The sequence below is a fragment of the Tamandua tetradactyla genome, chromosome 1 (genome assembly GCF_023851605.1).
Source record: "Tamandua tetradactyla isolate mTamTet1 chromosome 1, mTamTet1.pri, whole genome shotgun sequence".
In the NCBI taxonomy this organism is placed as follows: domain Eukaryota; kingdom Metazoa; phylum Chordata; class Mammalia; order Pilosa; family Myrmecophagidae; genus Tamandua; species Tamandua tetradactyla.
The window spans coordinates 199,855,447-199,868,965 of NC_135327.1; the positions used below are offsets into that span (position 1 = coordinate 199,855,447).

Consider the following 13,519-nt stretch of genomic DNA (forward strand, 5'->3'; position numbering starts at 1 on the left):
TCCAGAGAATTCCAGTTAATTGAACTTACATAAACTTTCATAGAATCAAATTATGAACTTTATTAAGTCTAAACTATTCACAAAAATATCAGACTAATGAAAATCTGATGTTTCTTTAAAAGAAGCAGAATATACTTCACTTTTTATCTTCAAATTTCCAATCCATTTAGTTTGTATTTCATGAAATCTCTGTTTAGAACCAGTATTTGATTTGGGTAGTGGGGCATGCTATAAAGTGACTGGAATGAGGGAAGGAACTGAACTTGGTAAATCAAATTAAACTCAAGGCAAAAATACACAGCTGCCAACTAGCAATGATTGAAAAATGAATATATTGACTCATTTATTGAGTACTGCCATTTACATTTTCCTATTAAGAATGGTGAAAGAGGGCCACGGTGGCTCAGCAGGCAAGAATGCTTGCCTGCCATGCCAGAGGACCCGGGTTCCATTCCCGGTGCCTGCCCATGTGAAAAAAAAAAGAATGGTGGAAAGAAAGACTAGGAGACATAATTGTAACATAGACTGCCCTATTGTAATCTAATATGAACTTTATAGTCAAGACTTATAGATATTAAAGAACAGGAAGTACCATATGACAGCAAGGGCTAAATGATAACAAAGACAGAAAGTATTAAAGATATTCAGAGACCAGGCAGGGCAGAAAAAGCCAGAGCAAACAAGGAAGGTCTTAGGAAAAAGAGGAGATGCTTCCACCATACCTTGATGTGGGATAGGATTTGGCTAGGCTGAAAGGATGAAGACCACAGGCATAACCAGTGAAGACTTGCTCAAGTAGAAATGAGCAGGGCATATTTGAGAAATAGCAATAAAATTAGGCTTACAAGAAGAAATTAGAGTTGGGAAATAACTTTGGAGAGTAATATGATGGCTTTGAATCCTAAACAGAAATTGTAAAAGGTTTATTTTGTCTGAAACCTAAATTTTCTGTAGCACATAATCTAACTCAGACTGTCTAGATTGTTCATTTGAAAATTGAAACCCAGGGAGCCCAGAAAAGAGAATGAGGGCCTTTAATCCTGTATAACTTAATTTAATGCCTGGATATATCTTAGAATATATTAAGCAGATAATCAAAAAGTATTGGCAAAGTCCCTTGAGGGATGGGAGAAAAAATATGGAACTATTAAACTTTACCATCAGAGAATCCCCTGATAATGTGTTAAACATTAGGGACACCCAAATCAATAGGCCAAGCCCTAAATCTTGAGGCTTACTCTTGTGAAGCTTATGTAGGTAGCAGGGAAGCTTACCCTACCTATAGGTAGCCTGTGAGTTACTTCTGGAGGACCTCTTTTGTTGCTCAGATGTGGCCTCACTCTCTCTAAACCCAATTTATACAAGTGAAATCATTGCCCTCCCCGCTACGTGGGATATGACATCCAGAGGGCAAAATCCCCCTGATGGCATGGGAGATGACTCCCAGGGATGAGTCCAGCCATGGCACTGTGGGATCAACAATTACATCCTGAACAAAAGGGGGGAAAGAAGTATAACTAATCAAGTACCCGTGACTGAAAGAGTTCAAATAGAGTTGAGAGGCTACTCTGGAGGTCACTGTTATGCAAGCTTCACTTAGACATTGCTACCTATCATAACTTGCAAGACCCCACCCAAAACCATTTCAGCTAATCCTAAAGAACACCTATATAGGATTTTACAAAGATTCCATGCACTAGGGTGACTTTCCAGAAACCTACAACCTCCAGATGGGTCCCTGAACCAGATAATCCTGAAACCTAGAGGGTTCAGACTCTCCAGAACATCAGCTGGTTCCATCTCCCTATCCCATATTATTATCCCATGAAAAAGTTAGAATCCCCTAAAGAGTGGGATAAAAAGATCAAAGGTGATGGTGGAGTTATACAGAGAAAGTAGGGTTTAACAAAATGAATGGGATTGCTGAATCATTGCATTGATATTTCTTTTAGTCTCCAGTATCTTAGAGCAGCTAGCTAGAAGTAAAAACCCAAAATTGTGAAATTGTAACCCATACCAAAACAGAGGTTGCCAGATTTTATCCTGTAGGCTCTGAAGAAAAAGGAATAGTAGGATGACATTTTCGAGAAAGGATAATTTTCTCAGCTCGTATATGTTGAGGGCTACGTTAATTTTAAAACAATTTTCAGAAATAAAGAAGGAAAAATGTGCTAGTATGGTTTTCTGACATTATCATTGGACTACTTGCTTATGCATTATAGGCAAAGTGAGATTACATAGGCTATTTTTAGAATTTGAATGAAGAGACAATTTTGGACTGAGACAGCCCCTTCTAGTTCCAGAAAACACTGTGGCCTGTCAAATATGAGCGATTGTGGTGTGATTACTGATACCAAATGAAACTTCAGATGCAGACGATCTCTTTTTCATCTACTTACTTGACAGAAATTGATATTTCCCCAGACTGTGACCCCCAGCATAACTCTTTGCTTTAAAGACACTTTGTTTCTGGATGATCATATGCTGGACTGCAGTCTGCATGCCTTCTAGACAATAACTTTGACCTCTGCATGTCCTGTTTATCCCTCACACAAGCCTCCATTTGCCTATTGAGCATCTGCCTGGAACGTCTCAGAGGCATCTGATGTTCAGCCTATCAAAATTAAAATCTAACTCCTTCCTCCAAGCCTTCTCTTTCTTTTTTTATTCCTCATCTTATTCCTCTTATTTTTCATCTACCCAATTATGCAAATGTAAACTTGAGAAATCATATTTATTTCCTTCTTTTTCACCACTATGCACCTAGACCCTCTTAATTTTAACTCCTAAATATGTATTTTTTTTCAAATCCATCTCCTCTTAAATAGGCTCATGATCTTAGTTCATCCCTCTACCATTTGTTATATCCTCCTACCTCCAGCTTTGCAGTCCTCCCATCTCCACTGGGCCACCGTGGCAATATTTCTAAAAGGCAAATCTGATTATATTGTTCATTTACGCTTTCTCCTTCTAAGTGTCCTCATTACCAAGAGATTGAGGCAAAAACACCTTGGTGTGGCACAAAGGCTCTCCACAACTAACCTGTCCACCCCTCTCACCACATCCCTCACCAACTCTAAGCCTACACACTGCTTTACAACTCTTCCAGCCTACTTGCAGTTCCCCAAAGGGCATTCTACACATTTATCCCCATTTGAGATCTTCTTCCCTGTAGCCCTCCCCCACACATAACTCATGAACTCCTAGATGCTGTTGTTCTAACTATGATTATTTTTATTATTGTTTAGTGATTGTATTTCTTTTCTTTTTTTTTTTTTTTTTACACATTTCTGTAAGTTCCCTGAGCACAGGGCACATGCATCATCCAAGCAGTATCTTTCATGGCCATCACAGTGGATGATCAAAAAATGTCAGCTAAATGGAGAGATGGGCTGTTGGAGAGTTGGTTGGTTCAAGACATAGATTTACACAATTAAATAAATGAATGTTTTTCCCAAACGGCCAAAATTTATTTTCAAAATAGTTTTTATACTATACCATAGTTTTATTTCATATCAAGATTATTTTTTTGGAGTAAAACTTTCTAATTAAAATTAGATTCTGATTCTATGAACTTGCTTGTTCTAATTTTTGGCCTATCAATGAGATCATACAATATTTGGCCTTTTGTATTCAGCTTATCTCACTCAACACAATGTCTGCAAGGTTCATAAATTAGAATACAGCTTACCAGGGGGCAGGTGGGATACGGAATGAGGAGTTAATGCTTACTTGGTACAGAATTTCTCTTTGGAGTAATAGAAAAGTTTTGGTGATGATGGTAGCACAACAGTGAATGTCATTAACAGCACTGAATTATATATTTGAATGTAGTCAAAGGGGAGAATTTTAGGTTGTATATACGTTACTAGAATAAAAATTAAAAACCAAACATAGGAGGGGGTGCAAGGGTAGTTCAGTGGTAGAATCTCGCCGACCATACAGGAGACCCGGGTTCGATTCCCAGTCCATAACCTTCCCCCAAAACAAAACAAACAAGCAAACAAGAACAAAACAAACAAAAATATTCAACAAAATGGTGTTGCAGTAATGGGATACCCACATGGAAAAATAATGAAATGTGACCCCACCATACAGCATACAAAAAAAACTACCAAAAACATGGAACTCTACACAAACAGTAACCCCAAATGTAAACTTGGATTATAGTTAATAGTATAACTATAATAATATTGTTTCATTGATTGTAACAAATGCTCCACAGTAATTCAGGGTTTTATAATGGGGTCGGGGGATATGGGAATTCTTTACTTTTTGCATGATTATTCTGTAAACTTACAACTTCTCTAATAAAGAAGGGTATTACAAATAATTTTAAAAATTAATTAGAAGTTTTCAGTACTTTACTATTCCTTTTTGTCTCCAGTCTAACTCTCCCCATCCTCTGTAGTCACGGCCACATCCATACCAAGGTCATCTTGGCCACGATTGTCTCCACTTTCAGGCCACCTATTTCTCTCAGCTTTTTAGTCAAATGCAAAGTCACTCTTCTTATGTTCTAGCATCTCTGTATTTGTAAGGTTTCATCCCTCTGACCTTTAAAAAGATTCTAGAAATTCTACATTCCAAAAGTTTCTTTTTTGGTGATAAATTAGACAGTGACCACCTTGCTTAAAACTCTTTCTTGGGTGGTTAACGGTGGCTCAGTGGCAGGGTTCTCACCTGCCATGCCAGAGACCCGGGTTTGATTCCCGGAACCTGGCTGTGCAAAAAAAAAAAAAAAAAACAAACCTCTTTTTTACTTAAGTAAAAAGGATATTTTGATGACAGTATGCAGCTGAGTTCATGGGCTTGCTACACATGCAATTGCCATGAGGATCTTTAACTGTTTAGTTGTCTGGTTTAAATTTCAGCCCCTCCAAAAGCAATAGTGCTCCTTCATTTCGATTGGGGGCTCCAAATTGAGTTATAAGTGGCCAAAATGCCAGGAAATCACTCTTTATTCAAGTTCTCATAAAGCAAATTCAAATTTGCTTTCGTTAAAAAAAAATCAATGTGTGTCATATTTTGCATAGAAGTGATGTGGCCACAGGAGTGGAGGGGAGGAGGCAAGGGAGGAAATATGACCCATGACCCCTGATCTCATAAAATTTGAGATCTAATTAGTTGAGAGGACAAAATGAACTCAGGAGAAATTTGGGGTATCATATATGTGTAACCCAAAGCCATAATTCTATGGCTGACCAGAGCTTGCGTACAAAGGGGTAAAATTAAGATACATAACCCCATTGAATAATTTTCCCACTACCATTGACATAGGGCAGCATTAGTTCACACACATGCAGATATACATTCACATTGCTTTCTGCAAAGCCTTTATATATGAGGTCTTCAGAGGTTACCTAATATTCGTAATATTTGCCCCCAGCAAACAAGTGAAGATGGCTCTTCCTTGGTGCCTGCCACCTCTGAACCTGACTTCCCTGCCTCCTTAGAGCACAGCAAGTGCTGATGCTTCTGTGCTGTCAGTGTCCCCACCAACTGCCACAGCTGAGTTCTGTGCAGAAATGGGGAAACAGACTTTCCCCAAGTCTGTCACCCAGTTCCTTGAAAAGGCATTACTTGCGTCTTGAGTGAGAGCCTCTTCAGCTTTTACTTGGCAGCTGCTGTCTGTGGGCTTAGATGGGCTGCTAGCAGCATGAAGAACTGGCATCATCCTCTCGTCCCTTCCTAATCTCCGTTCTTATCTTTCTCCAGAGCTTTTTTACACTTACTTTCAAAAGCCTCTCAATATGGAGCAACTCATGCTGTTGATGAGGGAGCGGGTGCACAATGAAAGTACAGTAGGACTGAGCAAGAGAGAAAGATCCTGGAGGTCTCCTCCTGGCAGGAGAAGAATTGAGCAGAGCCTAGAAAGATTTCAAGGATTTGGGTGGGCACCAGGGCAAAAATTGAGCATTGCTGGTAATGGAAAAACTGAAAGTGATGGTATTGACGAGGGAGCAAACATGCGATGTTCCTAGAATGATGAAGAGGCAGATGGGCTAGGACAGAGCTTACAGACTGAAGTGTTAAGGGTAAAGACAATGTGTGGGGGTGTCTTTTTAAAGCCGGTATAGGAAATGTAGACAGTGACTTTTTATCCCACAGAAAAAACCATGTATCCCCATGTATGCATACACATATATGCCATATGAGGACTACAAAATAAACATTCATCTTCCCTGTGGTTTATTTACATCTGGTTATTAATTAGGACCCTGAGGATATGCTTCTAAAAAGCTTTCTGGAGGAAGGAACTCCAGTCAGGTGGCGGAGAAAGGATTGCTTAGCTCATGGGATTATAGAGACCCAACTGCTGTAGCATGACGGGATTGTTTCCATGGGCCGTGGGCTTAGTTCTTTCAGCAGTGTTTCCACTAACTAAATATAAACAGCCTCGGGGCCCTGAGACAGCAGTTAAGATCACAGCTGTGAAATCCATAAGCACCTACAGGCTCAACTGAGCTTCCACAGGGATAGAGGCTAACAGCCCATTAACCAGAAGATTCCAAGAGCTGAGTGTGGAAACTGGATCCTTGACTTGATAGGAATTTGGAATTAGAATGGCCTCTGAGACCACCCGTTCCAGACAGCCATGCCAGCACTAGACCCCAGGGATTCTGACAGGTGCTCTTTGCTGAAACAAGCACAGACAGAAGAGCACAGTTGGGATGGCGGGTGACTTGGCAGTTGTATCTGTTAGAAAGATTCTGATGACAGTGACATTGTGATATCCACCCTGTACCCACATATTCTGTGGGTATCTCATGAGACTAAGTTTTGAGCATAAGATTTTGTCTACATGAAAAAAGAAAGAGAGCCATAGGGAACATTAGAGGTGTCATTGATGACTCAAAACTGTGCCCATGGTCTCTGATGCATTTTTGTTTAAAATAGCACACCTTTATTCATTTAACAAATTGAGAGGCAACATACCGTAATTGCTAAGAGCATGGACTCTGCAGCCAGGCTACCTAAATTCAAATGCTGCTTCCTCTTTCTATTCACTGGGTGACCTTGGAAAGTTATTTAACATCTCCTTGGTACTTCGTAGGTCCAAAATCCATCACTGACTCACTAGCTGTTGAGAAAGTCACTTAACTCTCCATGCTACAGTTTCTTTATCTACAAAACAATAAAACAAGAGTACAGTACCTATCCTAAAGAATTATTTTAAAGATTGCATGAGTTAATACTTGAAAAGTCTTTTAAAAGTACCTGGCACAGAGTAAGCATGTTCTAAATGAAAAATAAATTCAATGTGTGATTGACTGTGTTGGGAATGGTGGAGGAGACAATACAGTATAAACATGATCCCCACCATCCACATTATTTCCTGTCCTGTTTTGAAGATCTGAATTATACCCAGATAACTGCAATTTAAAATACAATGTGAAAAAACATGCACAAAATTTTAAAAAGATAAAATGTAAAAAGTGTCACTAGATCAGAGGGGAATGATGTTTGGGGAAGGAAGGCTTACTGAAGTGTATGAGAGGGAGAGTGAGCCAGTTAACTGAAACCAAACTTTATTTGGGGGAATTAAGGAACCTAAGACTTGTGGGTTGATCTCTTGCTATGTCTCTTGATTCCATATTTCTGTCTCCATTCCCACTGTCACTCCCAGAATTCAGGCCCCATGATTTCTAACCTGAATCTTCGGAAAGTCTGTCTTCTGCCCGTCTTCTTCAATAAATCTTCCTGCCTGCCTGCCTGCCTCCCTCCCTTCCTATCCATGTTGAGAACTTGTATTCCGTGCACAAGGGGATATAGTACTAAATTAAACAGACAAAACCTCTGCCTTCATGGAACTTACGCTGTAGTGAAGGATACAGACAATAAATAACATAAATGAGTAAAACTTGTTTCTTATTATGATGCTGCAATATTCATATAGAGAGAGCCCTTTAGAACTTAGACTTTTCACACACATTATGTCATTTACTTTTTGACTGATCCTATAAGGTAAATGATATCCAGAAAAAAAAAAATAGCTTAGGGTCAGATTTTCCAAACCACATGGAACCCACTCCATGTGGGTTCCATTTTGAGGGGACATAAAGCCTATGGACTGTCTACTTCAATACATTCTCTTCTGTTAAGATGAATCTAATCATGTCATACCTTTGCTAAACGGTCTCTGAAATAACATCCAAAATGCCTAACAAGACATGCAAGGCCTCTCACGATGCGGCCCCCACATAGCTTTCCAGCCTCTTCTCTCCAACCAGCTGCCTAGGCCTTGATTCTAATCCTGGGTTAACTACTTATAAAGTCTATGACCTTAAGAAGACTCTGAATCTTTCTGACTTATGACTTCCTCAGCAGTAAGATAGGACAAAAGACACCCGTCTTACCAGATCATGCTGATGCTATTTGATTTGGATTGGTTTGTTTGTCTATGTGAAGATTTACCATAAGCAAGGTGCCTGGAACACAGGAAATACTTATTAAGTAATATCCATCTTAGGCACATATACTTACCCACACACACCCCAAATCCACCAGCCAACCAGGGTCACTAGGTAGTCACCAAACATCCCATATGCTTTGTCTTTAGTTATTTCTTTTATACTGTCCAGTCTCCCAGAAACTTCCATATTCATTGTCTCTCCGGAAAGATCAGATTTATCCTTTATGGCCTAGCTCAGATGTCACCTCTCCCATGAAGCTTCTCCTAACCCTCTTGATAGAATTAATTTTCATAAAGATAGTAACAACAACAATAGCAGAGTCATTGATTGAACACTTACTTTGTGCCAGGCCCTGTTCACATGCTTTGAATTCACCAATTCATTTGCTCATCATACCTTAGATTAGGTTCTATTGTTATCCCTCCTGACAGAGGAAGAAACTGAAGTTCATAGAGGTTAAGCAACTTACCCCAGGTCATACAGCACCCCCACTGTGCCCCTGCCACCCACAGAGAAGACTCTTTCATAAGACCTGGAGCAGTTTAGCTGTATACAGTCAAGATTCCCATTTGTAAATCTGAGCCCCCTAGGGTCAGTGACTGTGCCCCCTGTCATGGGACTCAGTAACTGCTGAATGAATGAGAGAGCTAGAGAGATAGTCAAGCCTTGGTGATGCAAAACTGTGAATTCCAGACTGACAAATATAAACTTATTTTCTGTAATTAATAGAAAGCCCTTTCAGGTTTTAAGTAAAGGAATGTCATGGTTTAAAGTAGTGTTTTGGGGGTGCACAGGTGGTTCAGTGGTAGAATGCTCACCTTCCATGCCGGAGACCCAGGTTTGATTCCCAGACCATGCACCAAAACAAAAAGGTAGTGTTTTACACAAGACTAATTTGAACTGCCACGTATGAAATAATTTGGGGAAGGGAATGAGGGGAAAACAGGTAGACCCTTTGCTTTAGGGTTAAGCCAGGACAATATAAACATGCGGCAAGCTATGTTTGTAACAAGTTAACTGCAGCAAAAGAGCTGCTTGCTGTCTTCACATATGAATTGGAGTGAGGTGATGGATCAGGAATGGCACATGGACTGATCCAGACAGCAGATGACATGCCTGGCAAGGAGTAGGGCTCCTGGAGGGACCAGAAACTCTGAAACCAGGAGCATGAGCTCTGTGCTGGCTCTATGCTTAGCAATAAATGAAAAGTGAATAATTCAGTCATTCACCCCAATATTTGATCTTGACAATGCCAAGCACTCCGGATTTCCTAGTCTCCCAGTATTTCGTATTGCTATAACTGCAAATAAAATTTGATACCTTCTGTAATCTCTTACTGGAATATCTTAAACTGAATGTGAAAAGGGAGATGTAAAAATATCTTCAAAGCAAGAAGCACTCTTCTTTATAATTTGTTTCTCTTAGAGTTCCTCCTGTTAAAAATAAAGCCAAGGTGAAAAAGGATTTAATACCTATCATAGCAAAATTTACTTACTCAAAATATTAATTGGTTACAGTCCGATTTTATTCAAAAATCCATTGTAGGCTTAGAAACCATAAAAGAAGTTAAATTTTAGTAATCCATCTTACCCTTAGGCAAACTCATAAGAACAGCTGCTGAAATTAAACTAGGATGTATACTTGTTTCGGGAAGCTTTCCAACTCATTTCTGGTTGAAGTGCATACTTTAAGAGGCAGGAGACCTGAGCAGAAAACTAAATATTTGATAGTGCTTGCGGGTCCATCCTTGTGTAATAATGGTCTGGATAAATGGCCTTTTTTTTGTTTTTCTAATAAGCAATTTTAATATTTACCCCTATTTCCAGTACTATCAAAATACATTTTCTCAATAATCTCTTAAATGACATGACATTTTTTCTAGAATTTTATTTTGTAAAAAAACCTTGAACAATTGAATAAATTGAACGATTTCTGTTCTTGATCTGTATAGCTCAGTTTCTGTAGACACTGGATAATTGCGAAGCATGACCAATATTGTGTTCTGAAGCACATACAGGGATGTAAGGCAGAGAATTTAGATAAAGAAAACTCAGCAGAATTGCTTAAAGCCTTAGAGAATGCAAATATTTTGTAGCATAATATAGTTTATGTGCCACAAGAGATTTTAGATTATTATTTGGCCCACTGCTTCTTAAACTTGGTCATGCACTAGAGTCACCTGTGGTGTTTGGGGAAAAAAAATTGATGCCCCTACCCCTAGAGATTCTGATTTAATCAGGAAGGGCTGTTGGACTGGGCATTAGGATTTTTAAAAGCTTCCCGGGTCATTCTAGTATGCATCAAAATTTGAGACCCACTAACCTAAACCATACTCTCCCCTTCCCCAGAGTGTACAGTGGGCCCCATGTGAGAATTGTAATATAGTATCTTCCAGTGTACCCCAACTCTGCAAATGGGTCACCGTCAGCCAGTTGCCCCAGAGAAGGACTTGAAAAGCAATCTTTGACTCCTTCTGCAACTAGATCCAAGTTTTCAATTCACTCATCATGTTTGGTTGATTCTCCTCTGTCTCACCAGTCAGTCCCATCCCTCCATCTCCATCTTCACCCCTCTGGTCCAGGCCACATTCACCACTCCATTAGATAGTGCAGCAGGCTTCTAATGGCTCTTCTTGTGTACAGTCTTCCCCCCTTCCAATCACCACACAGTCTCTTCTAAAGACATGCATCTGATCAAATTGCTCTCCTTCCTAACACCTTTGTCAATGGCTTCCTATTGCCATGGGAACTACTTATCATTACTTAAAAGATGCCCAGAAACTGGTGCCTGCTCACCTCTCCAGTTCCACCTCTTGCCCCTCTCCCTCTTACTCCCTTTGGTAGTTTTCCTTCCATTCTCAGGACACTTTCTTGCCTCCTGGTTCTCACTCAGGTTTTTTTCCTCTATATAATCTAACTTCTCAACCCCCTTTCTTCTTCCTGTTAATTATTCAGATCTCAGCTCCCTGTCCCGTGGCTTCATTTAAGTCACCCTGTTGTGTGTTCCCAGAGGCCCACAACCCTCCCTCTCAAAACACTTTCCTGTTAAACTCTCTTCTCTACTATATTATACATAAGATAAAGACACATCGTATGTCCCACCTTGTTTATCATTGTGTTCCCAGTGGTTGGCACCGAATACTTGCTCGATAAAGAATTTTTAATGAATGTTGAATCAGATTTACAGTTTCCCATCCCATCACCCTTAAATACCTGGAAAAGTACGATTGCTAAAATGGTCAATGCAATTCAATGTTAAAGTAACCAGGGGTCCCAGACCACATATTGTCCATACACATAATGAAATTGTGTAAACTCTGTGGATTTTGAGTCTCTGATTAATCCTTAATTATAAATTACACTGGAGGCAGGTTAGAACCCCAAGTGATCCTAAGACCACCTTTGTGCTACCTAATATATACAGCAGGAAATGGAAAACTACATTTCTAATTTCAATTTTAAGAACACCCTATCCATACCACTTCCTAAGTTAATACTATGTTTTTTTCTTTCCAAATTAGATATTTATCTTTGAAAATAATATCTACTACCGTGCACACCTTGGGAAGCAGGCAATTCGCGTGGTCTCTACTGGGAAGGAAGGTGTTATATACAACGGCCTTAGTGACTGGCTGTACGAAGGTAAGACACTCCCAGAGATGGCAAGGAGCCAGGAGGTTTTGTGGTTGCTATTGATCTTAGTGCTGCTAGGTTGGATTTTTTTTCTTTGACTATTAACTATAAATTAAACTTCTATTGCTTGAAGTTCCACTAAATTGAAAAAATCATGTTGGCGCTTCAGGGTGTATCAGCCTGTCAGTGTGAGCCTAAAGTACTGGGTGCTCACCTGGTAACCAAGAAAGAGCAGAACTAAATATGCACCAGCTGGGCCTTCCAGGGCCCTGCTGCTCTTCCCTCAAGGGCACAAGGAAAATTTTAATGAAGAGATTCATTGAAGGTGGAAGTGATTTGTGTAATCATTCAGGTATTGCAAATGAATATGTTTTCCTGCCCCCCTCCAAGATATAGGGTGCCTTTTTATGGCCTAGGGGAGGATACAACTGGAAAAGGAAAAAGGTAGGTTATGCCTTTCAAAAGGAACCAGCAATTCCTGTTCCAAGGATGTCCACTTTGTTGGACATTTTTCTACCACTGGTTTTCCTTCAGTGCACTAGTTACACTGAAGTGGACAGGTATGAGCATTATTAGGCAATTAAAAATGTAGGAGGGAAGCTCCTGTTTTAAACTTTTATGATCTGTCTCCATGCTAATGAGGCCAACAGGATAACAATAACTACTGGGTATTGATTGCTATTAGGTGCCAGGTGCTGTTCTCAGCACTTGATCATCTATTACCTCATTTAGTCTTCATAACAACAAATATTTTATTGACATTTCACAAATAAGGTATATTAAGGTTAAGAAATTTACCCAAGTTTGTGCAAGGTTAAGAGATACTTATTTGGGAATATCGTTGTTCAAGCCTAGGACAATCACCTTTTGAAAAATCCACATGTAGAATCAAGTATAACTATCCATCACAGCATTTGGTTGGCGAACAGCTTAAGCTTTTCTCAGCCTATTAACCTGAAACCACATGCTAACAAAGATAATTCACCATGCTAGTCTAGTTCAAGGAAGGATAAAGGGATATTTGGAGAATATGAAGTTAACGGCATTGTTTCCCAGTGCTTTGCAATCCTCAAGCTGGGATTCTGCTCTGCAGTGGTTTTATGTATTATAAATGATAAGGCAGATAGATATGTAAGCCTAGTGTAAGTTCCCATCCTAATGAAGTCACTGAGGTATGAAATTCTATGACTTGACTTTTAATTTTAAAAAATTATGCAATTTTTATATGCAATAAAGTCTCAATTTTAAGGATACAGTTTGATGAGTTTGGACAAATGTACATATTGTAGATCCCTAATCAAGATATAGAACATTTTTATCACCCCGGAAAGTTCCCTCAATCTCCTTTCCAGTCAAGTTTCCTCTAACCCGAGTTTCCTTACAACCAGTATCCTGATATCTATGCAACTCGTTTTCTAACAGACATACTGGAACTCATTCATCTAAATGAGACCTATCTTTTTCAGCTTG

The 13,519-nt window shown here is 39.5% G+C and overlaps 1 protein-coding gene across 2 annotated transcripts in view; it reads left to right on the plus strand.

The window, feature by feature from the left end:
• The window catches only part of DPP6 (dipeptidyl peptidase like 6), a 919,284-nt gene that overhangs the window by 726,616 nt on the left and 179,149 nt on the right, over nucleotides 1–13,519 (plus strand). For both annotated transcript variants that reach the window (XM_077150875.1, XM_077150885.1), the window contains exon 8: nucleotides 11,938–12,058. In XM_077150875.1, coding sequence (XP_077006990.1) covers nucleotides 11,938–12,058 — 121 coding nt within the window. The remainder of the gene's footprint in view (nucleotides 1–11,937; nucleotides 12,059–13,519) is intronic.